At 42.1% G+C, this 27,314-nt stretch overlaps 3 protein-coding genes across 5 annotated transcripts; 1 reads left to right on the forward strand and 2 right to left on the reverse strand.

The window, feature by feature from the left end:
- Nucleotides 1–1,567: 1,567 nt before the first annotated feature.
- On the reverse strand, nucleotides 1,568–5,737 carry LOC311113430 (arginine-hydroxylase NDUFAF5, mitochondrial-like). The gene is made up of 11 exons (XM_084156643.1): nucleotides 5,230–5,737; nucleotides 5,088–5,128; nucleotides 4,898–4,961; nucleotides 4,413–4,460; nucleotides 4,087–4,190; nucleotides 3,919–3,958; nucleotides 3,534–3,731; nucleotides 3,311–3,371; nucleotides 3,040–3,123; nucleotides 2,168–2,250; nucleotides 1,568–2,070 (listed from the first exon to the last, which is right to left on the reverse strand). Exons 1-11 carry the CDS (start codon nucleotides 5,557–5,559, stop codon nucleotides 1,984–1,986), a joined length of 1,140 nt encoding a protein of 379 aa, XP_084012769.1. The 5' UTR covers nucleotides 5,560–5,737; the 3' UTR covers nucleotides 1,568–1,983.
- A 247-nt stretch (nucleotides 5,738–5,984) lies between these two features.
- On the forward strand, nucleotides 5,985–16,796 carry LOC311113261 (ESF1 homolog). The gene is made up of 14 exons (XM_084156467.1): nucleotides 5,985–6,067; nucleotides 8,688–9,145; nucleotides 10,581–11,005; nucleotides 11,128–11,241; nucleotides 11,357–11,466; nucleotides 11,635–11,787; nucleotides 12,164–12,278; nucleotides 14,119–14,293; nucleotides 14,516–14,668; nucleotides 14,879–15,006; nucleotides 15,084–15,174; nucleotides 15,300–15,385; nucleotides 15,545–15,697; nucleotides 16,049–16,796. The coding sequence occupies exons 2-14, from the start codon at nucleotides 8,713–8,715 to the stop codon at nucleotides 16,388–16,390; spliced, it is 2,478 nt and encodes an 825-aa protein (XP_084012593.1). The 5' UTR covers nucleotides 5,985–6,067; nucleotides 8,688–8,712; the 3' UTR covers nucleotides 16,391–16,796.
- Nucleotides 16,797–16,817: 21 nt separating this feature from the next.
- Nucleotides 16,818–20,853, reverse strand: LOC311113262 (BTB/POZ domain-containing protein 3-like). Of its 3 annotated transcripts, none has more exons than XM_084156469.1 (5): nucleotides 20,708–20,853; nucleotides 19,901–20,176; nucleotides 19,614–19,704; nucleotides 19,178–19,296; nucleotides 16,818–18,828 (listed from the first exon to the last, which is right to left on the reverse strand). In XM_084156469.1, exons 2-5 carry the CDS (start codon nucleotides 20,047–20,049, stop codon nucleotides 17,796–17,798), a joined length of 1,392 nt encoding a protein of 463 aa, XP_084012595.1. In that variant the 5' UTR covers nucleotides 20,050–20,176; nucleotides 20,708–20,853; the 3' UTR covers nucleotides 16,818–17,795. The 3 variants fall into 3 exon arrangements, with proteins under 3 accessions (XP_084012595.1, XP_084012596.1, XP_084012594.1); XM_084156470.1 differs by having other exon boundaries at nucleotides 19,901–20,154; nucleotides 20,708–20,850; XM_084156468.1 differs by having other exon boundaries at nucleotides 19,901–20,850.
- Between the last annotated feature and the right edge of the window lie 6,461 nt (nucleotides 20,854–27,314).

The following is a 27,314-nucleotide window of genomic DNA, read 5'->3' on the forward strand; positions in this document are numbered from 1 at the left end:
CGGTGGGTCCGTCATGGTGTGGGGTGGCATTTCTTTGAGGGGCCGCACAGCCCTCCATGTGCTCGCCAGAGGTAGCCTGACTGCCATTAGGTACCAAGATGAGATCCTCAGACCCCTTGTGAGACCATATGCTGGTGCGGTTGGCCCTGGGTTCCTCCTAATGCAAGACAATGCTAGACCTCATGTGGCTGGAGTGTGTCAGCAGTTCCTGCAAGAGGAAGGCATTGATGCTATGGACTGGCCCGCCCGTTCCCCAGACCTGAATCCAATTGAGCACATCTGGGAGATCATGTCTCGCTCCATCCACCAACGCCACGTTGCACCACAGACTGTCCAGGAGTTGGCGGATGCTTTAGTCCAGGTCTGGGAGGAGATCCCTCAGGAGACCATCCGCCACCTCATCAGCAGCATGCCCAGGCGTTGTAGGGAGGTCATACAGGCACGTGGAGGCCACACACACTACTGAGCCTCATTTTGACTCCAAATCCAGACCTCCATGGGTTGATAAATTTGATTTCCATTGATAATTTTTGTGTGATTTTGTTGTCAGCACATTCAAATATGTAAAGAAAAAAGTATTTAATAAGATTATCTCATGCATTCAGATCTAGGATGTGTTATTTTAGTGTTCCCTTTATTTTTTTGAGCAGTGTATATTGACACCTTTCTGTTTTCTCAATAACATTCAATTCAGCATTGAAAAAAGGTGCAAGTTTGTTTGTTCCACCTGAGCGACTCTGATTACAAGTCAGATACCACAATGATGACACACTAATGCCTCAACAATCTAAAAAAGATAGGGTTAAAAATGATTGGCACCCCTTCTCAGTACTCCAACACCCTTCAATTGCGAGGATAACGACACTGAGCCTTTTTCTAAAATGTTTCATGAGATTGGAGAAGATGTTGGGATGGATCTTAAACCATTCATGCATAAAGAATCTTCCCAGATCCTTGATATCCTTTGTCTGCACTTATGGACTGCCCTCTTCAATTCAAACCACATGTTTTCCATTGGGTTCAGAGACTGAGATGGCCATTGCAAAATGTTGATTTGTGATAAATTAACAATTTATTTGTGTCATTTGATGTGTGCTTGGGGTTATTGTCTTGCTGGAAGATTCACTTGCAGCCAAGTGTCAGCCTCCTGGCAGAGGCAACCAGGTTTTTGGCTAAAATGTCCTGGTACTTGGTAAAGTTCATGATGCTGTTGACCTTAAACAAGGTCCAGTGGAAGCAAAATAGCCCCATAACAATAAAGATGCACCACCATATTTTACTGTAAGTATGACATACTTTTCAACACCAAACCCACCATTAAAGAGCTCTATTTTCATGCCATCTGACCATAGAACTGGTTGCAATCCAAGTGCCAATGCCTTTTATCAAACTCCAGGCGGTGCTATGGTCAGATGACATGAAAATAGAGCTCTTTGGCCACACACACCAGTTGTGGGTTTGGCGTTTGAGTACAAATATATTTATATTTCCACTTCTGACATACAACATTACCTTCAGATATACACACTGTATAAACAGTACACATACAGTCCATCAGACATAAAGTGGAGATTATATATAACTGCCTTTATTTTAAGAACATGAAGCGTGGTACGACAGGAACACAAGACACTAAATGATAAATGTAAAGTAGAAATGTATGCATTTGCCATTACTTGGTGAGAAACTATAATTATCTGTCATACAGCATGTATATCAGTCACTGCTACAACACGGTGTTGTAGCCTTTCTCAATCACTGTCTGGTTTCCACTGAACCTGTGTTGATAGTATCAGTAGAAAAGTGATACACTATAAATAAATGGTGACATCTGACTGATTTCAGTCATTGAGTGGACATCTCTTGGGAACCAGTCACCTATCTACTTTAATAGTTCTCCAATACTTTCATTGGGGAACTTACCCCATACTTTCATTTCATTGCTGTTTCATTTTCTTTATGCAATGGCTGCAGATGTTTCTTCTACGACTTGTCTTTAGTTGATGGCTGGCCGATCTTCGAGAGGTCCCCAAAAGACACGTTCGCAGAGCCTCTTTTAGCTGGTTTCGCCTGCCAAGAACAAAACCGCATTAAACATTGCATCTTCACCATTGACATTATATTTCTGCAAATGTAATTTGCAAACATACGAGTGAAGATCACACACCTGTGAGTCATGAGGCTTCCAACCAATCATGTAGAGGATCTCAAATGTTGCAGGAACAGACCCATCCTTACTCCCATACATCTCTGAGGGAAATCAATCAAATACAGTATCAGCATCTAAAGCAGTGGTCAGGCTGGTTAACTGGTACTGGAGAGCTGCTGGTTGTGCATGCTTTTGTTCCATTCCTGCACTAACACCCGATTCAACTGCTCATCAACATTTGTTTAATCAGTGTTTGTGATGGGCTGGAACAAAACCCTGCACACCCAGTAGCTCTCCATGACCAGAGTTGGTGATCACTTCTCTAAAGCAACAGCTTGATATTAGAGTTACTTTTGCTTACTTTAAATAAGGGTTGAGACATTCAGTCTGAGTCTACACTTCTGACCTCAAACCAGATGATACTGTACGGTGACAAAGGAAAATACCACTCAATATAGAACTTTCAAAATACAGAAAGTTTCACATTGTGATGCGTTTTGCTGTTGCACTTTCTGTATTTTGAAAGCTTTATCTTGAAAACTTGATTTCTGACATGCAAAACATTTTGGGACTATATCAACAGTGGACTAATGAAACATATCAATAGATCGTTTTTGAGTGGTATTTTCCTTTACTGAACTTTCACATGTTTAGCTCAAATTAAACACTAAAATGAGACAGATGGGAAGTTGTTGGTGTAGGAGAGGGTTGGAAAAGTGCACAAGGGGAGATAAGAGTTTTGCAAAGTAAGGGAAAATAATGTTTTAAGATTTGAAAACATTTAAGAATATATATATATATATATATTTTAAATATAAGGATAATAATAATAGTATAAGGATATTAGATGGTTTAATTTCAAGTATGTCTTTTTCCACTATGTAGCTCACCTTGGTAGATTGCAGCTGCAGCTAAAATGGTATCTCTGTGCAACATGGACTTCCTGTTCCAAGCGCAGTTGCTCTCCCCCATACCTGGAGGGTCAAGACAAAGGGGATAACTCAGTATTCAGGCATTACATATTATTTCACTGCCTGTCCTATGAGACAATTACCTATGAGAAGATGAATAGAAACAATTAAAGTATAAACACTCAAGAGTATGAACAAAAAGCACAGATCTACAATAGTAGAACTGTGGTATACAGTAGGCTTACTGTACCTTGCAGGTCACTCATGACCTCAAGTATCCCAGGATAGTGCACTTGAATTTCATCAATGTCCTACAGAAAAAATGTTATAATCGCTTGCCTCAAACACAAATATTGCGGCATCATTCAAATTTCTAGCTAATCACTAGAATCACAGCTAGGACCACATAATTAAATAGAACACTCATATTAGCCTATATTGTATCTCTATGGCTAGGACACCCAAGGCCTCACCACTGTCAGCATACTGAAGCCTGCCTGGCCCAGCAGGTTGCCCAGGTCTGTGACGGCCGTGTAGGGGGACACGTGGGGGGAGAACCCCCCTTCCCGCTCGAGCTCAGCCAGCTGCAGGGAGCAGCGCAGCTCGTACAGGGTCTCCCCGCCCACCATGGCCCCGATGAACACCCCATCTGGCTTCAGGACCTGGTTGATCTTTGGGAAGGGAGAGGGTATGAATGACAGCACAGCGATACAGACTGAGGAACCAGGATTGTAGTAGTCCTGCATCCTGTGTAATTATGATGTTATAAGAATGTAACGTTTTTGGAAAAAACAGACAGCAAAAGGCAATAGACAATAAAGTACTGGTGTAAAAAAATAATATGAGGCTGTCAGTTACCTGTCTCAAGGCTCCAGGGAGATCATTGATCCAGTGTAGGCTAAATGGGAGAAACATACAGTACTAGATAATTGCGAGTTGCAAGCAAGCCATATAAAACCCCGGGGAATATGACTTGGAGGGCTCAAATCCAATGTTATGTCAGAAACATCTACAAGGCCAAATCACCTCAAGCTGCTGACCGCCAGATCAAATGTGTTTTCTTTAAAGGGCAGAAACTCTTCATCGGCCATGACACAGTGGGTAGGGATCTCACTTTCTCTTGTGTTTTTCTGAGGAGCGAGAAGAGCGTTAGATCATCCAGAAAAAAACAGAAGTCCCTCCATAACATGCCTCTGATTTTACAGACCATTCCATCAATCTATTGATCTATAATTAGTGGTCTCTGCTCATAAACACAATCATTCCACTTCGGCTATGGGTGTTCTAACAGAATGACATATTAGAATTCCTATTAGTAATTTAATAGGATCTAAGGAGAAGATTTAACTCACCAATGACTTTTCTGAGATGTCAGTTAAGAAGAGCTGCTCAACTACTTCCTGAAAATAAAAGCACAATTCAATATTCAGAAAGCCATACATATTGTGAGTTAATGTTTTCCCTACCTTAAAAGGGGCAATCTGCAGTTGCTACATCCATTTTTGGACTTATAAATTAACGATATGTACCCATTGATTCTTGACAAATATAACTAATAAATGCCTCATAAGCTTAGTTCAACTGTTGTTCCCCATCAGAACCAATTACTCCAATATTTGTCAACAAAGTAAATGTAAACACACACTATATAGCCTCAAAACATGGTTAAAACTATAATTTTGATATCATGGATATATTGCATCCATAGCTCTGTCTATGAATTTGAGTGGTTACATTTCTCCAGCCTCATCCCTCAACTTTTTACCGAAACTGGGGCGGGAATGGTTTACTGTTTCAAATGCTGCCTGCCTGTTTAAGAACAACCATTGACGGCTACCTTGTGCAAATGCTCAGCAATGTGACTTTTCCCACAGCCAATTTCCAATGCTAAAGGAAATGTCCTGTGAAAATAAGTCCAAAATGTCAGCACAATACACACCCTCACATGCACAAATATAAACTTTCATTTCAACAACAGTGCCATGTACATATACTATGTCTATTCATCACAACTTCTGTTGCCTTACCTTGTAATGTCATAGACCCTGTCTGCAACTCTGCTTCCAACCTACAAATGAATATGAACAGTACCAGAACACATACATTTTCTTGGATAAAAGAGAGCTAGGACAAGACAAAATCTCTCATACAAATACAGCTACAGTATACCTCATCTCTAAGATAGTCATATTTGTCACTGTCTTGTAGTGATGCAGCCCATTTCTTCTGTCTCCTCTTCATAGTCCTGTCAAATACATTCATTGTACCTCCAGCCCTGCCTGATAACTGCCTCTGAAATTCGGTCCATTGAGAACACCGAATTTTAGAAGAAGACAACTCTTTCACAGGCGGAAACCTTGAAAAAGCTGTCATGACATGCCTTTGTGAATGAGCTGCATCATGTTGTTGAGGGACCAGAAATCTAACGCTGCCTATTTTCAAGACTCTCCGGCAGACACAACTACCATTGAGAAAACGACTACCTATTGCATTGTTCATTTTTACAAATTGTTTACCGACTCACGCGCCAATTACAGTAATAAGTATCAAACCATCGCACAACAAATTAATTTTTGGAGTGTGTTCTTCCAGTCGTCCACATTGAATGACCTCGACACAGTGGACAAACAGAAAATATGGAACTGTTTCTTCCTCGTTTGATAGAAAATATGGAACTGGATTTCAGTCTGTTCACTAGTTTTACCGCCTCTTCTTGTTGTAAAGACTAATGCATATGGTGCTGATTTCATTTTAAAGCTCAAATAATACATTTATATTGGTAAATGTATGTATTGAATTTGAATACATTATGTATTGAATATGGACTGAATTGTGGTTTTGTACTGCCTGGCTTGCCTCACGTACTGAACATGGACTGAACTGTGGTTTTGTACTGCCTGGCTTGCCGTATGCGAAAAGGGGTGAGACAAGAAAAAAGGTCACGAAAGTGGTGCATGTTGGGAGAACACGTGGATATCGGTATAATTTCACTGGAGCAGTTGTTTTGGTAAGTCCCTATTCACCAAAATACTTTTGCATTCCTCTTTATCTGTGCCAAATATTTCTCAGTTTACACTTTGAATTGTGTTCTTTATGCTAACTGCAGCTCTTGGAATGGCCCTCCTCAGGTGTTGTTTACATGTCTGTCTCGTGTGTCTGACTTATGTGTCAAGTGTGTTAGCTTGCTTGCTAATCCATGCAATAAAAAACTCACTTAGTATGCACCCAGGGTATTGCACTGTGGTGCAGTGTACATACTAGGACTAATAGAGAGTAGGAATTAGTTTATGTCATTCTGAGCTTACCTAGCTAGCTTACTAACTGTAAGTCGCTCTGGATAAGAGCGTCTGCTAAATGACTAAAATGTAATGTAAATGTAACTACCTAGCTCGGGTGCCCATAGAGAATGATAGAGGCCTCTGGTGGCCAAAAGGTCATTTTTAGCATGGGAAGCGCCATTGAGGGCTTCCACCATTTTAATGTAGTCAACTGGGTGGGACTTCCAACTTCATTGGCTGATCCCGCCAGATGATCCGGTTCGAGTCATGTCCAACCGGGTCAACAGAAGGGATCAGCCAATCGTGAAGAAGAAAATTGACTACTTTAAAGGAGATGGCCTCAATGGCGCTGCCAATGCTGTCACAGATGCTATAATGTAGGGCGTTTACTTGCTGCTGTACAATGAAGAGAAAAACGGGGCAATTCAAGAGGGTGCTACGAAATTAATGTCAAAACGTGGTTTTCTTTGCCCTATGTCATTATAAATTACATAGAATTAATCATTAGATTGTTCTCTAGAATATTATAACCTTAATATGCTTGACAGTGTTGATTAAATAAGAACGTTAATTTGCTGTGACCGTTGCTGGTTGTATCTCTTCTATATTTGGTGTTGTGAGGTAGTACTATTTGGAGGTGTTTCCACTGGTTGGACAAATCAAAATCAACTTGATACCTTTGTCATTTTCTCCTCCAGATCCTTGACTTTCATTGCCTATAACCATGATCAATCTATGTTGAGGGGCCGTTTCTATGGCGATTTAAAGGGAACGACTCAGAAATACACAATGAAAACAGGAATAGATTGTCTTTGCGGAGGGTGGATATTGAAATTCAGTCTTTTAGCTTTGTAAATAAATATAAATTTAGTCCCTATTTAGTTTTGTATTCAGCGGATTTCATTTATAAAAAGCCCATGTTTTCACTCACGAACCTGCAGCCAATAGCTAGCTTGTCAGTTGACGTTCGAAGTTAGCGCCGTTTTGCCGCGGAGCAGCACCACAGAGTTCTATTGAGCAGTGACCACTTTTTGATCATGCCTGTGAGGACATTCCATTCACTCTAAACATGCTAAATTCAGAATAAATCATCAGTAACTTTTGAACCATATATGGTAGAGACATGGGGTTTGGACTATTGTTTTTCTGACAGAATGTTCTATTGAATGGACTGTGATTGAATTAATCATTTTATGGGTGAACACGCTATATAATGGCACAGATACAAAGATGAGTCCTCTATCTATCTCTATGGGGGTGTCAAACTCATTCTATGGAGGGCCTATCATTGTTAAAGTTGTAAATATGTATTTATTATTTTTATCGTTTCATTCTCTTCTCTTTTTGCAATGCACTGTTGGAGCTTAAGAATTTAACTGTACCCTGCAATTACATCTGTGACCCTGTGCATGTGACTAATAAACTCATCTAATCTAGGGTCTGATGGTTTTTGCTAATGTTCTTTACTAATCAATTACCTTAATTCATCAATCAAGTATAAGGGAGGTACGACAACCCGCAGATGCTCAGCCCTCTGTGGCTTGAGTTTAACAGTGACCTAGGGGCAATTCCATGGTAACGGAATTGGTATTCATTTTTCACTTCAAAATGTATACCAAACAAAAACTATTGATTTAAAAGTTTAACAAACCATCTAACTCTATTCGCAAGGACTACTTTTAATAAATTCCACTGAACATTTTACAAAAACAAGAACAACTGTGCAGATACAAAGTTTGCTAACAGAATAAAATGGAGGGAGATTTTACTGTAATTCTGTTACCGAATTTTGCATCTGCACAATTTTTACAGTACATTTTATTTTTTTAACTGTGTAAATTGTTCAAAGTAGTCATTGTGCACAGTTGTATACACCAAAAACAATGGTTTTTGTTTGTCATACACTTTAAAGTGAAAAATAGGAGACTCAGCATAATTCCGTGATCATGGAATTGCCCCTGACTAGTTACTTTAACATCTTTCTTGGTGGTTATCAATAGACTGGAGAAAATCTACCATCTCTTACTGTAGTTAGAGTAGCTAACTAGAGATGTTAAACTTATGCTCTTCATAAGTAAATAGCAGTAGGCTGCATTACTAGCTTCTGATCTGCAGTATTGAATACTTCTATTCAGTTCAGTTTGGACACCAATAGATGTGCATAATCAGAATTGAGTACTGAGCACAAAAATTGCTCTAATAAGATTACATGTGAGGTAGGCTGTTCTTGGTTGTTACGACAAGTATGATAGTATTAGTAAGTAAGAGAGTAGTGTGTATGTAGAAAGGATAATAACTAATCTGGTTTTCGATTAACTTCCATTGACAAACTGTCTGACCTCTTTACAGATACTCCTCCGACGACTTAGCCATCATGGCTTCCAAAAAGGGCCAAAGCGGCGATGACCGCTTCCAAAAAGTGAAAAAGGACCCACGCTTCTGGGAAATGCCAGAGAAAGAGCACAAAATCAAGATTGACAAGCGCTTCCAGTCCATGTTCCACGACGATCGCTTCAAGCTCAAGTACACGGTCGACAAACGCGGCCGACCTGTCAACCACACCACCTCCGAGGACCTGAAACGTTTCTACAATCTCTCTGACTCGGAGGAGGAAAAGGAGGATGGAAAGGACAAAGAGGAGAAGAAGAAAAAGAAGAAGACAAAAGCAAAGTTGGACTCTGGGGAGGGAGAGGAGAAGGTAGTGGATGAGCCTAAAAAGCCTCTGAAGAAAGAGAAAGCTTCACAGTCCATAAAGAGTGGACCTAAAGGAGACCAGCCTATCAGAGGAATCAGACTGTGTGAGGAGGGTAAGGAGAAGAGGGGACCTAACATGCATTACACCTCAGGGCCGCTGCTAAAGCAAATGCGTTAAAAGCAAATGTTTCAAGTTTTATTGTCACGTGCACAAGTACAGTGAAATGCGTTTCTTGAAAGCTCTTTCCCAACAATGCAGGAATCAGTATCAGTAGTCCTATAAAGTAAAGTAGAACAAAAACACACGAGAAATAGAAATTAGAAGAATACGAGAAAGTAAGTAAGCTGTATACAGGGTCAGTGCCAATACCATATTTACAATGTGCAAGGGTAGATATAGACCCCTTTCTGTGTTTACAAACATTGCAGCACGAGGGCGATGCGCGCAAGTTGGTGGCAGAACAAGGCAGAGTTCTTATAGAACGGCAGCCAAAAAAAAGCCTCTATTTACATGTTGCCTATGAGTGCATTACACACTACTTTAGGATTATAATGGGATTTTAAGGCTGGTATGAACGTCCTGCTTAATATAATGTTTGTGTCATCATCACAAATCAGCTACATTATACTTAAAAAACACTTCAACTTCAACCAGTAAAATGTATCTTTGGCTAGCTGTTGCTACAGCCTATATCAAGGAGCGTTAGCATTCTAGCTAACAACTGCGGCAACCAAAATAGTTATTTAGCAAAGATCACAACCAAAATATAATCTTAGTGACTGTTCAAGCAAGAATCAAAACATCATTGTAAGCGCATGAGAAACCAAAAAAGTGATTTTGTTTAGAAGTAATAAAAATGTAAGTCTAGGCTATATTGAATGGGCTCAGATAGTGATGGCTTTCTTACTGCCGCCAAGAGTCGCGTGCATCTCTGCGTGACGTCAGTGTGTCACGTACTGGAAAGGGTCTATGTATAGGTATAAGGTGACTAGGCATCAGGAAATATGATGGACAGAGTAGCAGCAGCGTGTATATATAATGATTGTATGTGAGTGTAGAGTCAGTATGAATGTGTGTGCGTGTTATGTGTGAGCAAATGAAGTGTGTGTGTTGGAGTGTGAGTGTGTAAAGTCCTTTGAGTGTGCATGGTCAGTACAGAAAATGCATTAAACATTGAGTTGGATTGAAGACATGCATAAAGATATAGCCCTAGAGATGATGATGGTTTTCCTTTGACCCGCTTGCTCAGTCCTAGCAAAGATGCTGCTGCGGCCAAGTGGAGATTTTAGACAGTGCATTCGGAAAGTATTCAGACCCCTTCCCCTTTTCCACATTTTGTTACGTTACAGCCTTATTCTAAAATGGATTAAATAAATAAAAATCCTCATCAAATTCCCCATAATGACAAAGCGAAAACAGGTTTTTAGAAATTGTTGCAAAAAAAGAATAACCCAGAAACACCTTATTTTTACATACAGTATATGCTCATACAATCCATGCATTGTATTGAAGTTTGTTGCTGCAATCAATACATGCTGTTTTTACAGGAGAGGAAGATGACAAGGTGCCTCACGTTGAGGGGGATGGGGACTATGTGGACCTGGCGGCCAGCATTTCAGACGGCAGTGAGGAAGATGAGGACGCAGATGTGGAGAGTGACGTGGAGAGCGGCTCAGAGGACGAGTCCGGTTCAGAGTCAGACGAGGACAGTGACGGCAGCGGGCCAGATCTGGCCAGGGGGAAAGGCAATGTGGAGAGTGACGTGGAGAGCGGCTCAGAGGACGAGTCCGGTTCAGAGTCAGACGAGGACAGTGACGGCAGCGGGCCAGATCTGGCCAGGGGGAAAGGCAATGTGGAGACCAGCTCGGACGAGGACGGCGATGATGACGTGGAGGCCGTCTTGAAACGCGAGGAGGAGGAGATCCAGCACGACTGGGGCGAGCTGTGCAAGGACGCGCCGCGGAGCGAGGAGGTGAGGAGGTCTAAGGCTGTGTGTCAATTGTCCAGAGGGACTTCCTCTACTCATTTCCTTTCGTCATCTAAAATGACATAAGAAATTGCATGTTCCAATGTTGTCGGTTTTTACTACAACAGGTAACCCAAAGGCTGGCCGTGTGTAACATGGATTGGGACCGGATGAAAGCCAAGGACCTGCTGGCTCTGTTTAACTCCTTCAAGCCTAAAGGAGGGGTTGTGCTCTCTGTGAAGGTAAGGCTCCATTAATTTGCCTTCTGGCTGTCACTCAATTACGATGGATGTGACACTGCTTCACCAGACCAAGTCACAAATATTATATATGTTTAACACTGTGTGTTTTTTTTAGATCTACCCCTCAGAGTTTGGGAAGGAGCGGATTCAGCAGGAACAGACCCAGGGTCCCCTGGAGCTGATGGCCCTGCCAGAGGATCCGGACAAAGACACAGAGGAGGAGAAGTATGATCTAGCTACCCCATTCACACATCCCTATCATCTCTGTATTATTCTACCAAAAATTAACCGGAGATGAAATGTAGTGGTCATACCAGATCAAAGATAGGCAGTGAAATAGTTTCTATGAAAAGTGAATTGTTATTAATTTATGTGTGTGTGTGTGAATTGCAGGATTTACAGAGAGAAGATGCGGGACTACCAGTTCAAGCGGCTAAAGTACTACTATGCGGTGGTGGAGTGCGACTCGCTCGACACAGCCGCTAAAATCTACCAGGAGTGTGACGGCTTTGAGTACGAGAGCAGCTGCTCCATCCTGGACCTCCGGTGAGGGAATAGACAGACACTCATTTATACTAAAGTGTACACTGGAGGAAAATTTGTTCAATTAAAGTCTAATAGAATGTACTCTATAACTTGATAACGTAAAGCATGGTAATGAAGCTGTCCTCAAAAGAGAGGTGGTGGTACACTATCTTATCAATACATAGAATAACATAATTGCTTACATAGTGATGAATCTCATCCTTGCCTAATATATTACCAGTATATCATCGTACATCGAGGTATTGCACTTGCACATGCTAACTACTTATTAGCATGATACCATTATCTGTGCTGCTGGTTCCTTCTAAACATTAGGATGGCGCTATACTCCCATGCTAACTGTTGTGGTGGTCCCTCGTCCCTTCCGTGGGAACAGGTTTGTCCCTGATGATGTGACGTTTGACGAGGAGCCAAAAGACTTGGCCACAGACGTGGACCTCTCTGCCTACACCCCCAAGCTCTTCACCTCCACAGCAGCAGCCACGTCAAAGGTTAGGCACACTCTGTCTAATAAACTCTTATGGTCGTAGCATTAACTCCTCCATGGTCGGTCCCAGGCTTACCACCTGTGGAGCGATGGTCCCTAAGTACACTGAATAAAACTATAAACACAACATGCAACAATTTCAAAGATTTTACATTTTTGTCATTTAGCAGACGCTCGTATTCAGAGCGACTTACAGTCAGTGAGTGCATACATTTTTTTTCATACTACTTTTTTTTCATTTTACAGATCATATAAGAAAATCAGTCAATTGAAATAAATAAATTAGGCCCTAATCTATGGATTTCACATGACTGGGAAGACAGATATGCATCTGTTGGTCACAGATACCTTTTTTTTTTAAAGTACGGACGTGGATCAGAAACCAGTCAGTATCTGGTGTGACCCTCATTTGCCTCATGCAGCGTCACACATCTCCTTTGCATAATCAGGCTGTTGATTGTGGCCTGTGGAATGTTGTCCCACTCCTCTTCAATGGCTGTGCGAAGTTGCTGGATATTGGCGGGAACTGGAACACACTGTCGTACACGTCGATCCAGAGCATCCCAAACATGCTCAGTAGGTGACATGTCTGGTGAGTATGCAGGCCGTGGATGAACTGGGAGATTTTCAGCTTCCAGGAATTGTGTACAGATCCTTGCGACATGGAGCCGTGCATTATCATGCTGAAACAACATGAGGTGATGGCGGCGGATGAATGGCACGACAATGGGCCTCAGGATCTCGTCACGATATCTCTGTGTATTCAAATTGCCATTGATAAAATGCAATTGCGTTTGTTGTCTGTAGCTTATGCCTGCCCATACCATAGCCCCACTGCCACCATGGGGCACTCTGTTCACAACGTTGACATCAGTAAACTGCTCGCCCACAAGCCATATACGCTGTCTGCCATCTGCCCGGTACAGTTGAAACCGGGATTCATCCGTGAACACACTTCTCCAGCGTGCCAGTGGCCATCGAAGGTGAGCATTTGCCCACTGAAGTCGGTTACAACGCTGAACTGCAGTCAGGTCAAGACCCTGGTGTGGATGACAAGAACGCAGATGAGCTTCCCTGAGACGGTTTCTGACAGTTTGTGCAGAAATTCTTCGGTTTTGCAAACCCACAGTTTCATCAGCTGTCCGGGTGGCTGTTCTCAGATGATCCTGCAGGTGAAGAAGCCGGATGTGGAGGTCCTGGGCTGGCATGGTTACACGTGGTCTGCGGTTGTGAGGCCGGTTGGACGTAGTGCCAAATTCTCAAAAACGACGATGTAGGCGGCTTATGGTAGAGAAATAAAGATTACATTCTCTGGCAACAGCTCTGGTGGACATTCCTGCAGTCAGCATGCCAATTGCACGGTCCCTCAACTTGAGACCAACCTTGTCTGACAGAATTGCACATTTTTAGAGTGGCCTTTTATTGTCCCCAGCACAAGGTGCACCTGTGTAATGATCATGCTGTTTATTCAGCATCTTGATATGTCACACCTGTCAGGTGGATGGATTATCTTGGAAAAGTAGAAATGTTCACTAACAGGGATGTAAACAAACTTGTGCGTAAAATGTTAGGGAAATAAGCTTTTTGTGCAAATGGCAAATTTCTGCTATCTTTTATTTCAGCTCATGAAACATGGGACCAACACTTTACATGTTGCGTTTATATGTTTGTTCAGAATAAATAAGTATGAATTGTTCTGATTGAAATTAGTAGATTTTTATTTTTTCGGCTGAATTTTTGCATCTCGTACATTTTTATTTCCCCCTAGTCCTATCATCTTCTTTAGTTATATTTCAGGTTGTGTTTGTTTACATTTCTGACTTATTGTGTGTTTTTCACCGAAGGTGGAGGTGACCTGGGACGAGACAGACCACGAGCGTGTCACTGCCATGAACAGGAAGTTCAACAAGGACGAGCTGCTGCAGATGGATTTCAACGCCTACCTGGCCTCCTCCAGCGATGATGAGGATGGAGTGGAGATGGAGACGGTGCAGGAGAAGGAAGAGGAGCTTCCAGAGGGTAAGAAGAAAACAACACTTGAAGTGATTTGATTTATAAAATGCCTTTCAAACCTGTATACTCAAAGGACAAAACCTTACTTTAAGGTTATTATTCTTTGTGCTGGTAGATTATTGCCACCGGGGACAAATCACTATTACTGGAGAGATGTTATTTCACTTATTTTAATGTGTATTGCATATGTTTGTTGCACTGACTTTTATTTCCCCTTTGGTCACCTAGTTAAACAGCCAGAAGAGGAGAAGAAGGCCAGGAAAGGGAAGCAGAGCAGTGGCAAGCAGATAGAGAAATACAGAGAGATGCTGAAGAGCATCCAGGAGAAAGACAAGAAGAAGGAGGACAAGGGCATGGAGATGGAGATCACATGGGTGCCAGGTAGGGCCCAAAAAATATATTTCCACTTTTTCATTGTCAATAGTGTGACTTTTCCCCATAAGTAAGATAGTGTGACTTTTTGTTGTCAGTGTGACTTTTCCCATATGTCAGATAGTGTGACTTTGACTCTTGTCAGTACAAATTGCATTTAGTTGGCACAACCAACCACTAAGCAGCCTCATAATTACACTCACATATTCATCACCTCAGGACTGAAGGAGACAACTGAACAGTTGGTGAAGAAGAAGCTAGAAGGAAAGGACAAGCTGACACCCTGGGAAGAGTTCATTGAGAAGAAGAAGGACAAGAAAAAGCAGAAGAAGACCAAAGGAAAGCAGGTGAGATCACTAGATTAAAGATTGTTGTTACATGTATCTCACACACTGTATTGGAGAGTGACTTTTATTTCCTTCAGGAATCAGATGATTCGGACCTCAGTGACGATGAGCTTCCTCCAGACGTTGACTTTGATGACCCGTTCTTTGCTGAAGAGCTTGGTTCTACGGGTGAGTCGCGTCGTGAATCATACTCAATCAGTTGGCACATTTACTTGAGTACACCGGTAAAAAGCATCACAATATGCTTTTATGCATGATTTGGCCATGACTTGTTTTTTTTCCTAATCTGCCAGATCTGAAAAAGAAAGCAAAGAGCAAGAAAAACAGAAAGGTGGAGGAGAGGACACCTGAAGAGGAGGAGGAGTTGGAAAAACAAAAGGTAGGTGTCAGTGACATGTGGGGTTGAAGCACTCGTATACACTAATGCAATGGACTTAATACAGTTACTGGTATTCTGAATGCTGCACATTACATTTTGACAAGGTTTGTGAGTAAGCCAATCAAAAGTAACCCATTTTATTTCTCCATAAAACCACAGGCTGAGATGGCCCTGCTAATGGACGACCAGGACGACGACAAGCACAAACACTTCAACTACGACAAGATCGTCGAGGAGCAGAACCTGAGCAAAAAGAAGAAGAAGAAGCTTCTGAAGAAGGACAACACGAGCCTGGAGGAGGACGACTTCCAGGTCGGAGCAGCCTTTTGGTTTCTTTTCATGGCAAAGAAATAGCTTGTACTCAACAGGCGGTATTTTGACTTGTGTTTTCAACCATCGTTTCCCATTGACATCAATGAATGATTTCTTAAACGTCTCAAATCAGAAGCTTAATGAAAACACTTATTGATAGGGGAATTTAGGTTAAATTACCTGGAATAAGGTGGAATTGGTACACATACAACTTTGCCAAAGTTCATTCACTTTAATTAAGGACCATTTTTCTGTGGCCTTACGATGCACAATTTGTTTTACTGTCAAGGCTTTTTTGTAGACTTCAATGAAATCTCAACATCCCCCTCATCCCTTCTCTCTGACTTACAGGTGGATGTGAAGGACCCTCGTTTCCAGGCCATGTTCACCTCCCACCTCTACAACTTGGACCCGTCCGACCCGGGCTACAAGAAGACCAAGGCCACCCAGAGCATCCAGGTCGAGAAGCAGCGCCGTAGGGAGGAGCGCCAGCGCGACCAGGACAAGGCGCTCAAGAGCTCACAGGCCCCGCCCACACAGGAAGTGGGAGAAAAGAAACAGGAAACGGATGCCAGTGGTCAGGCGGTGGCTGAACCCACCAAGAAAATGGACCCCGGACTGTCCATGCTCATCAAGTCTATTAAGAACAAAACAGAGCAGTTTCAAGCAAGAAAGAAACAGAAGACCATGTAGGCCTTTCTAACTGGACTATTGAGGACTACGTTTCTGGGTGAAAAGCTATGGACTGCTCTTAACCAGCAGCTATGTGCAGCGGCCTTACGCTACACTATCTCTTTGTGATGAAGATACTGTTGGTGTTTGTCAGGCCTGAGACAAAAGCCTTGCCCACTTTTGTGAACTATCACTCTAGAAAAGAGGCCTAATCAGGAACACGAAGTTGAACATAGAATATTTTGTGTATTTGAATGTGTAATATGCTAATTAACATTGAGACACTTGTATAAACCATGTTCTGGAGGACTGCCAACAGTAAATGGTGGTTTGATGGGGCTCTGAATAGTATTTTTTACTCTTGCTCTAAATTATACAAACCTGCTCTATAACCCCAGTCTGAGCCCTTTAAAATACTTCTTTATATAAAAAATGACAACACAATTTTACAGAACTGGTTAATTTTATTTTCTAATTTATATGCAACAGTACACATTCATAGGTCCATTGACACTGTCAAACTCGCAGCACGATTCTCATTGGAATCTCATTCAACACTTCATACTGATTTTCAGAGAAAACAAGGGGGGGAAAAAAATCACCCTAAATTAAAGTGTATACAAGTAAGCAAGATACAAAAAGGCTGTCCCGTTTGAAAAGAGGACCAATAGTAGTGCAAGAAAATGTTAGCTATACATACTTGGGCCTACACTGAGACGGCAACATCCTCAAGTATCTTAAACCTCAGCACAGGTTTACATTGCCATTTGATGTCTATTCTCAGTTTATTAATCTCACAGAAAACCCAAGGAGATACTTAGATTGAGAGGTAACAATATTAGCAACACAAAATGAGTTAACAATACAAAATCTTAGAAATTGCACCATCAAATGTTTAAACTATTTATCAAGTTACGAAGTACAAAAATATTTGATTATACCCTAAGTCTCCTCTACATCAATGTCGAGTTTCTTGCACAGGTTGAAATATCTTATATTCAAGTTGTAGTGTTTTACTTGAAAAAGAATAGGAATGTTTGAAGTAAAAACAAAAACCTACCTACAACATTCTAATAATCTTGTTAAATGAGAACTGTGCTTCATAAACAGTAAAACAAATTATTGAACATAGTGTTAAATGTGTTAGGACCAACCCTGAACAAATGCCTATCCTTCATTTAAAAGAAGAAAATATTTGGTCACTGCAACCCAGTTTTAAGTCAAAATACAGTCCTACGCTAGGTCCGACATACTCATAAGGCAATTGAATATTGAACTAAACCACCATTGGATATGTTTTTTTTTCTTCCAAACCAGGTACACTTTTAAACCCATAGTTAAGAGCTGATGCTTGCTCAACATCCGGAGTGGTGCATTTACTGTGGCAGTAAAGAGGAAGGGTTACGATTCCCTCACGTTCGACACCTCAAGCGTAAAAGATGAGCTCAGGTATTTGCCCCCCCTGCACACCCGTCCCGTTGGTGCTGTCCGAGGAGCACTGGAACTGGAAGGTGACCTTGCCACACTGCACCTCAGTCATGCCCTCCTGGCCAAAGTAGCTGAGCTCGTTGCCGTCCAACACTACGCTGGCCGTGTAGAATGTGTCGGGCTCGATCTGCACAGGGTATTCAAACCACACTGGGAATGTGCTGCTGGAGCCGTCCGAAAAGTACTTGATGAGGCTCTGGCCCAGCGGCACACCCTGCCTCTTGAGTTCAATCTTGGCGCTGTACTCGGCTGAGCCGCAGCTGGAGCCGTACAGGCCGAAGCCGGCGATGAACACTCGCTTGTCCACGGCGAACTGGATGCTGTCGCAGCGGCCCCGGTAGCGCCACTGGTTGCTCCGGTAGGCGCACGACTGGAAGCGGTGGCAACGCTGCGGCGCCAGGCCCTTGCGTGGCTTGCTAGCAAAAAGCAGCTCAGGCTTCTTGGCTGCCGTATACCACAGGAAGATGTCGTTGGTCTCGTTAAGCGTCAGCACGCCCGACTGTGCCGCACCGTTGGCGAAGTCATCCAGCGTCATGGTGGGGATGCGGATCAGGTAGATGGCCTTGCCCAGCGTCAGCCGTTTGTTCTCAATGGTGGGCGTCAGGTCCTGGCGCTGGCATTCGGCCTCGGCCCAGCTCAATGCTGCCTCGAACACCACCATCTCCTTGGCGTTGAGCGTCTCGCGGCGCAGGATACTCTCCAGGGTCACCGAGTCGATGTCTGTGAAGCCCTCTGAGCGCAGCGCCAGCTCGGCTTGGGCATCGATCACCTCCCAGCAGCGCTGCGTCAGGTCGGGCTCCTCAAACAGGCAGCTCTGGGAGAGCAGCACACAAGCGTTCTTGGCGCTCAGGCTCGTCTCCAGGAAGTTGACGCAGGCCCGCGCCAGGTGGGGCACGATGTACTTCTTGGCAGCGTAGAGCGTGGCCAGGACCGTGTCGGCACACAGGTCGATCTCGTCGCAGTAGATGTACCTGCCAGACCAGAGCGGGGAGAGTCAGATGAGGGCTCGACACTCACTTCAACTTCTCATTTATGATTGGAAGGCCAACCTTATCATTTCATATGCCATTACATTGCTGAATATTCAAACACATTGAATACGGCCAAGTAAAACTTTTCATCTGGAAAAAACTTGGAGGGTCCCATCATTCAATCGGAGAGGCATTCTTCCTTTGTAGCTTAGTGCAAATACCATACCACCATTATGACCTATGGCGAATTAGCCTACATTTCAAATGACTAAGGTAGTCCTCATTCTGAAATGTACAATGAACACTGGGACTGCATCTAATGAGATGTCAGGAGGCGCCGGCCACTTACTTCAGCATGGCTAGAAACGAGGGAGGCTCCACATCAGGGATACGGATCTCTTCCTTGTCCTCTGCCAGTTCACCGTAAAACATGGCATGGAACACAGAACTCCCCACAGCCAGCACATACTAAGGAACAACATGGAAGATAGGGAGTCACATGAGAAAATGAAGAGCAGCAAAGAAGAGGAGAAAGTTATGGTGGGATGATGGTAGGGTAGAGAGAATAAACATTTACACATTGTGTAATATAAATGTAGATATTTGCAAAAGGATTTAGCATAAAGAGGCTGGTGTGGAGAAATGTCAGCCAATTGCATTTTATTTTACATTTTGGTCATTTAGCAGACTCAACAGATAAATCTATCTGTACATCTGTTGTGTTTTGTTGTCTTGCTCAGTGAAGTCCTCATATACGTTGGACAGGTTTAAAGGGGATTGATTACCTTGTGCCCAGGTACTCGCTGAGTCCCTCCTGGGGGGCCAACGACAAAGTGAACATCTGCCATCAACTCATTGTTGAACATGACAGAATTCCTGTGAAAGCATGAGTCATATGATTAGTAAACAGTGTTGATGGCATCACATTCAGACTTCAGTATCTGCATGTAAGAGCTGGTAGACACAAGAAATTGGTTTTCTTTGGCCATTTTAAATCTTTGAAAATTCACATCGTCTCCCCTCAAAAGGCAGTAGAATCCCAGTTTAACTACTGCTTACTAGGGTCACCTACCTCTCTCGGATGGTAGGATAGAGCCCTTGCCAATTGCAGCTGTGAATGGTGTTGTTGTTATTCAGGTTCTGCTGATGGTATTGCTGCACAGCTGTGTTGGTTGAGGATGCTGGGGCCAGCTTCTTGGTGGGAAAGAGCTCTGCAGCCATCTTCTCCCCACTATTTCTTGTTAGGGTAATCTCATGGCAGGCTTGAGGTTACGATTGTTGGGGCAATCTTTTAAAATTGCCTTCATTTGACGATCGTGGCTGACGCTGGAAAGCCCAAAAAAGCTAACTAAATAAAGGACAAGGTGGTCTAATGAGACAAGTTGCTATTGTCGACCATGTTTGTAAGTCCACACACCTAACTAGCCAACCCAGAGTCCTCCCGGCATAAATACGGTAGTTAGGTACATTAGTCAACTAACTAATGAACACACCTTACTAAGTTAGCTAGCAAATGACAAAGGAACAACAAAACTAAGTTGTGGTAGCTAACGTTAGCTAGCTAGCCACTGCAACAATAAAGTTCTAACGTTAGATAGCGTAAAATAGTTCGCTAGCTACGCAAGGTAGTCAAACAATACATGCAAAAATACAGACGATAAACATCTAGATAGCTAGATTCTAGATAATATACGTTGTTTAAATCCTCGCTTAATTGTAGACGTATTAGCTAGATAGAAACCTGTAGCCACCTTGTTAATGCGAGCTAACTGTGCTAGACTGCGGTCAAGACTGGCCAGGCCAGATGTGATACAGGAAGTTGCTAATGAATGCTTGTTTGTTGAATTTGGCAAACCGGGAAAGGTAGCTATCCTCTTACCTGTCGCATTTGACGTCTAGGTAGTAGCTATCACCAATCGTAAAATGGGCGCCCGACGCTTGTATGAAACGTTTCCACATCCAAGGAGCTAGCTAACCAGCTTGCTACACAACTCGAGTGTACACAATACACACCTGCCAGGAACTATTGTTTAGGTGTCATACAAATTCATACCACTACGGGTGAAGGAGGGCTGTACTCCTGTTTTTTCTTTGTAGAATGCTGAACAGGAATCCTTTCAAAACTCTTGTTAATTTTTGTGACATTTTTTAAGAAGAACAACATTCAAGTAGATTGTCACTGAAATATATTTTTGGGTAGGTATTGAAGTTATTTCAAAATAAATGTAACACCGTGTATGTGAGTGTTTCTACTGCCTCTGCCCAGTGTTGTAGTACTCGGTCTCGAGACCACATATTGAGTGTCTCCGTGTCGGAAACGTTTGTACTCGGACAGTGAGGACTCGTAATTTCTTCCCGAGACCAGCGGAGTAGAAAACTCATTCAGTCAGCGCATAAAACCGCTTCGACAGGCCACATATATACACTCCTTTCTTGAAATATGAATATCTTAAGAGCCTTTATATTGTCGTAGTAAATATATAATGTTATAGCTTGGTCTGACTAAAATCTTGTGCGTGACCCATCTTGTGTTGGGCCTTTGTATTTAATACAATGCACAAAGACTTCTATCTTGTCGGCCTTATCAGCAGGTGGCTATGGACAACACCCACGCCATAGGTCTCTCAGTTCTCCCAACTCACGACTTCTTGCTCTGAGGACATACACACACACACCCCCACACATATACACATATACACACACACACACACACATCATCATTGTTAAACATACACACACATACACACACACACACACACACACACACGCACACACACACACACACATCATCATTGTTAAGCACACACACACACAAAAACCCCCTTCTCTTAGGCTGAACATCTGAAGACAGAGAACCCGACTCAGAGCCAATGCAATGGAGGTGACCTCGACCAACTCATCAGGACCAATCAGAAGATCAGAACTACTAGAATCAACCTACTTTATTTTATTGTATAAAATGTCAGCACACAATGTTTAGGGGCTCGCTCTCAGATATCTCCCTACGAGGTTGACGAACGGGTCCGTGCACGCTATTTACAGATATCTTTACCTCTGAATGAGTTTTCTACTCCGCTGGTCTCGGGAAGAAATTACGAGTCCTCACTGTCCGAGTACAAACGTTTCCGACACCGAGACACTCAATATGTGGTCTCGAGACCGAGTACTACAACACTGGGCAGAGGCAGTAGAAACACTCACATACACGGTGTTACATTTATTTTGAAATAACTTCAATACCTACCCAAAAATATATTTCAGTGACAATCTACTTGAATGTTGTTCTTCTTAAAAAATGTCACAAAAATTAACAAGAGTTTTGAAAGGATTCCTGTTCAGCATTCTACAAAGAAAAAACAGGAGTACAGCCCTCCTTCACCCGTAGTGGTATGAATTTGTATGACACCTAAACAATAGTTCCTGGCAGGTGTGTATTGTGTACACTCGAGTTGTGTAGCAAGCTGGTTAGCTAGCTCCTTGGATGTGGAAACGTTTCATACAAGCGTCGGGCGCCCATTTTACGATTGGTGATAGCTACTACCTAGACGTCAAATGCGACAGGTAAGAGGATAGCTACCTTTCCCGGTTTGCCAAATTCAACAAACAAGCATTCATTAGCAACTTCCTGTATCACATCTGGCCTGGCCAGTCTTGACCGCAGTCTAGCACAGTTAGCTCGCATTAACAAGGTGGCTACAGGTAGCTATCTAGCTAATACGTCTACAATTAAGCGAGGATTTAAACAACGTATATTATCTAGAATCTAGCTATCTAGATGTTTATCGTGTGTATTTTTGCATGTATTGTTTGACTACCTTGCGTAACTAGCGAACTATTATACAATTATCCACCTTGTCCGAAAGTCTCTACTTGGTCTCCGTTCTCCAGTAAACTTGTGATTATCAACAAAATTGGTAGCAGAGGGTGGTTTTCTAACTCTGAATTCGGTCCATAAAAGTTGATAGAGACAGGAGACAAGTAAGAGACGGATCTGAAAGGACGGGTGACCTGTCCGCAGGAGCAGCCGGGAATCCAGCTCGCCTCAGGAAACTGATCTAAACGGACGTCAATACAAAGGTAAGCAGAACCTGTTAAAACAAAATCTGCATATTGTATTGTAGGATAAACCAAATTATGATCAGTAGTACTGGGCGTGAGTATGGATTACTGTTAAATTTATAACATATCTATTATGACTCAAAAGGCATATATGTAAAGATATCTGAATTCTTTAGGTTTTTACTGTTGAAATGTGACTCTCTAGGGGAGGAGTCTAGTTACAGAGGTTGTGGTTCACGAGAGAAGGACCCTTTTATTTTTTGCTGTTGATATCTGAAATCTTAGGTTTTTACTGTTGAAATGTGACTCTAAGAGAAGAAGTCTAGTTACAGTGGTTTTATTTACTGTTGAATTGCGGCTTTCTAGTGAGGAGCCTATTACAGAGGTTTTGGTTCACAAGCGATGGACCCTTTTATTTGATCCACAAGAGAAGGATCTGGTGACTTGATAAAAAGATTCAGATAGTCGGGTTGAGTTAATTCCGTGAGAATCCAAGTCCAGAAAAGGTTCTCCCGACTAGACGCCAGTTGAATGGTTTAAACGACTGGGAGTCTCCTTGAGGAGAATCAAAAAAATAAAAATAAAAATACAAGTTCAGATAGTCGGGCAATTGGTTGACGTGGCACTCAACTATATGTACTGTGAGGAACTCAAACTGAATTCGTGTGTTGATGCTGATATGTAATGAAAAATGTAATTGTTGAAATGATAACCTGAATGTTGTGTAAGATTGGCCGTTTCATGAGACTAACTAGTTGATAACTTTTAAGAGGACCACCGAGTCCTATTTTGCCTGTTATGTAGCCGCTGCGCTAAAAGCTGACTTGAACTTTTTCCCTCTTGTGGTGTTGGTATTTTCATAATTCCTAAAATTAAATTGATAATTATTTTAGGAGCGCTCGAGTTTGCTAATATATTCTTCCAAAAGGGCGATTCTGATACCTTTTGGGAAAATATATAATAACTCGAATACCTGAAAAACAATAATAACTTTTGCAAAATAATTCCCAAAATTAAATTGGTAATTATTTTAGGAGCGCTCGAGTTTGCTAATATATTCTTCCAAAAGGGCGATTCTGATACCTTTTGGGAAAATATATAATAACTCGAATACCTGAAAAACAATAATAACTTTTGCTAAATAAATTCCTAGAATTAGATTGATAATTATTTTAGGAGCGCTTGGGTTTGTTAATGTATTCTTCCAAAAGGGCGATTCTGATACCTTTTGGGAAAGTATATAATAGCTCGAGTACCTGAAAGACAATAATAACTTTTGCAAAATAATTCCTGGGATTAAATTGATGATTGTTTTGGGAGCGCTCGGGTTTGTTAATGTATTGTTCCAAAAGGGCGGTTCTGATACCTTTTGGGAAAATATATAATAATTCGAATAATTGAAAAACAATAATACCTTTTGCAAAATAATTCCTAATAATAAAGTATTGAACATTTTTTGTGTACGAGGGTGGGACATCAGAGATAAGTTTCAGTCAGCGCCAAGAATACATTGCTGGATTCGGCCAGTGACGGGCTAAGTGCACCAAGATAGTCAAAAAAAACAAAACAAAAAAACTGTATAACCATGGCAACCACTACCGTCCCAAAACTCAAGTTTAATGAATATCTAGATCAAAAAATACAGGATAGAGCGGGAGTGGTGCCGAATGGTTTTTAATTCGATCTAAAAGTTGGTGCGAAAGGAAAAGGCAAATCATCGATCTAAAAACAGACGGAAGAGTGACCTGAAAATCCTGGAGAAATCAACTATTCGTCTTGGCTCAGGAAACCTGATCAGAGCGCGCTCTTCTAAAAAGGTATGCAGAGCCTGTTAAAACGAAATCTTGCATATTGTATTATAGACCAATACCAAATTATGATCAGTAGTACTGAGCGTGAGTATGAATACTTGTTAAATAATTTTCCATCCTAATGAATTAAGGCATACATGAGATATCTGGTACTGTGTTTTATACTAAGGAATAAGGAATAAGGAATAAAGATAAACGTATCCAGAATGAGTCGAACTACGGATTGACGCATTGGTGGATAAGATTTGACCCACAACTAGATTCCTAAAGGGACCCAGTTTGAACTGAGACCTTTTGCATAAATCCTATTAGGGGAGGTCCTACCCTATAGGTTGCGAGGAGGTAGAAGTTTAACTGTGGCAGAGTTCTAGACATTAGGTGGGGGAGAATCACCGAAAATTGACCAGAGGTATTAAATTCCCGGGGATGCCAGTTATCTCTGTGATTTCACACTTAAAACGTTCCATATAAATGGTTGTGTGAAAGGTACAATTAAGCTGAGATTAAGTCTTTCCTAGTGATTGAGTTGTCTAAAGAAAATCATTTGATAGGGATCCAGTTGCTTCTGTGACTTCACATAAGTATAAGGTTGTGTGAAGGGTGGCAGTTGAACTGAGACTATGTTTTAGGACGCTCTGGTAACCTAAATTTTTTAAGGTATTGTATTCTAATTGGCAGTTTTGTTTTGCTGTGTTTATATTTTAACGTGTCTGTGTTTTTATGTATTATAACGTGTAATGGATGATGGGAAGTTATAGTGAGACTTATGAGACCGAACACCAATCTGTGGAATTGAGTGAATTTGACCTAGGGTTTCAGGAACCGGGGACTGGGGAGACTGATATTGAAGTTGTGCATGATTCTAGAACAAGCGTGAGATAACTAAAGCGTGGTGTGTGCTGTGTGTAGAGATTACTGCATTGGTATATGTGACTGGAATTCTGATTCTTATGATAATAATTGCATTACAAATTATATAAATTAGCCTCTTTATATGCGAGGGTGTCATACATGAGATAAGTCTGTATTTGATACCGATAATACATCCAAGATAGAGAAAGCAAGATGGCAGGACCAAACATAACCATACCCAAATTCAATGAATACATAGAACAACGAATGACAGGGAGAGTAATGCCAGGTCCACCAAGGGAGGGAGGTCATATGCCCGCCCTTGATGTACAACAGATAGAAATGACTGATTATGTGAAGAAATTGACGGAATTTTCTGCAGCACTCTCTTCTCAGGCGCAGAAGGCCCAAGAGGGGGAGCTGTCGGGAAGTACGCTGACACTGAAGGTAAACGTGGGTGGCTGGGTGAGGGTTAAAGTCCACAAGAGAAAGTGGCTGGAACCCAGGTGGACTGGACCGTACGAAGTGAAGGAGGTTACTTCACACTCAGTCCAGGTCAGAGGTAAATTAGGCGCACACTGACACCATCTAACTCATTGCACACCAGCCCCCACTCCTTCTAGATCACTGACAGAAGTCAGGGCTGATTTGAGCAGCGAGAACCAATCCTGACAACACAATGAAGAAACCCTTATGGGAACAACAATCTCACTCAGGGTGAAGAATAACTTTTTCCCCCTGGGAGAGATTGGGAGTGTCTGAATGTTTGTATGTATGTTTTCTGATAGGTATTGGACTCCTGCTGGGCACTCCTTATGAGGTGTTGTTGTGTGAAGCTATTTCGAATTACTTGTTAAATTGACTTGTAATATAGAAGAGGTGGCTAAGGGATTTTTAACAGTACCAACCATGGGGGGGGGCAAATCCTCACAAGAGGTCCCAGAATTTACTGGGGACGAGAAATGCTTGATGTAATTAAAATGGAATCCAGGGATAGCTTCAAATCTCCATTATATAACCAGGTGGAGGGAGAGGTATGGTTTTGAGGGACGTCTGGACGCAGATAAACTCGAATCCATGCTTAAAACAGATACATAAGGTGTGTAAAGGAGAAATGAGCAGTGAGAGAGAAAGAGAGAGTTGCGAGGGGAGGGGCTGGAGAGAGCGAAAGTGTGGCTTTTGGAGCGAGGAAAGACTGGAGTTGGCTGGGAACACCACGGGGTGATTATTTGAGAGGTGCCTGTGGGTTTCTGACGAGGGATGAGATGGGTGAGAAAGTAGAGAATATTTACATTTGCATTTTTGGTGATTTGGCAGACGCTCTTGTCCAGAGCGACTTGCAGGAGCGATTGGGGTTGAGTGCCTTGCTCGAGGGCACATCGGCAGATTTTTCGCCTGGTCGGCTCGGGGATTGAAACCGGCGACCTCTCGGTTCTTGGCGCGGCGCTACTGATCACTAAGCTGCCTGCCGCCCCATATGAGTTTAAGGTTGTGGCGTTGTTTGATCATGTGATAAGGTTTAATTTGTAATCGGACTATAACTAAAGTGGTTGTAGAAGTAATGTATAGGTAGGGGAGAGCCAATAGGGGGCTCCATTGAACTATTATGGTTTATTTGGCATTTCAATGGCATAAGGTGAAATCTGTATGCATGAGGGGAATTCGATTATGTATTATTATAGTATTATGGACACTCCGTAATAAATAAACTGAACCAAACAAGACGTTACTACAGCAATAGAGAATAGTTAATGTTGTTACGTT

The sequence above is a fragment of the Coregonus lavaretus genome (assembly GCF_964263955.1).
Source record: "Coregonus lavaretus genome assembly, chromosome: 40".
Lineage (NCBI taxonomy): Eukaryota > Metazoa > Chordata > Actinopteri > Salmoniformes > Salmonidae > Coregonus > Coregonus lavaretus.

What these genes read in the sequence shown, in the direction of transcription:
- LOC311113430 (XM_084156643.1), bottom strand. Translation starts at nt 5,559, where the DNA reads ATGAACAATGCAATAGGTAGTCGTTTTCTCAATGGTAGTTGTGTCTGC. An exon ending in GCTTCAGTATGCTGACAGTG is followed by an intron (nt 3,372 to 3,533) that starts GTGAGGCCTTGG and finishes TTTTTTCTGTAG; the next exon opens with GACATTGATGAAATTCAAGT. An exon ending in GGAAGCCTCATGACTCACAG is followed by an intron (nt 2,071 to 2,167) that starts GTGTGTGATCTT and finishes TGTTCTTGGCAG; the next exon opens with GCGAAACCAGCTAAAAGAGG.
- LOC311113262 (XM_084156469.1), bottom strand. Translation starts at nt 20,049, where the DNA reads ATGGCTGCAGAGCTCTTTCCCACCAAGAAGCTGGCCCCAGCATCCTCA. An exon ending in TATCCTACCATCCGAGAGAG is followed by an intron (nt 19,705 to 19,900) that starts GTAGGTGACCCT and finishes ATGCTTTCACAG; the next exon opens with GAATTCTGTCATGTTCAACA. An exon ending in TCGTTTCTAGCCATGCTGAA is followed by an intron (nt 18,829 to 19,177) that starts GTAAGTGGCCGG and finishes CTGGTCTGGCAG; the next exon opens with GTACATCTACTGCGACGAGA.
- LOC311113261 (XM_084156467.1), top strand. Translation starts at nt 8,713, where the DNA reads ATGGCTTCCAAAAAGGGCCAAAGCGGCGATGACCGCTTCCAAAAAGTG. An exon ending in ACGCGCCGCGGAGCGAGGAG is followed by an intron (nt 11,006 to 11,127) that starts GTGAGGAGGTCT and finishes TTACTACAACAG; the next exon opens with GTAACCCAAAGGCTGGCCGT. An exon ending in CAGCAGCAGCCACGTCAAAG is followed by an intron (nt 12,279 to 14,118) that starts GTTAGGCACACT and finishes TTTTCACCGAAG; the next exon opens with GTGGAGGTGACCTGGGACGA.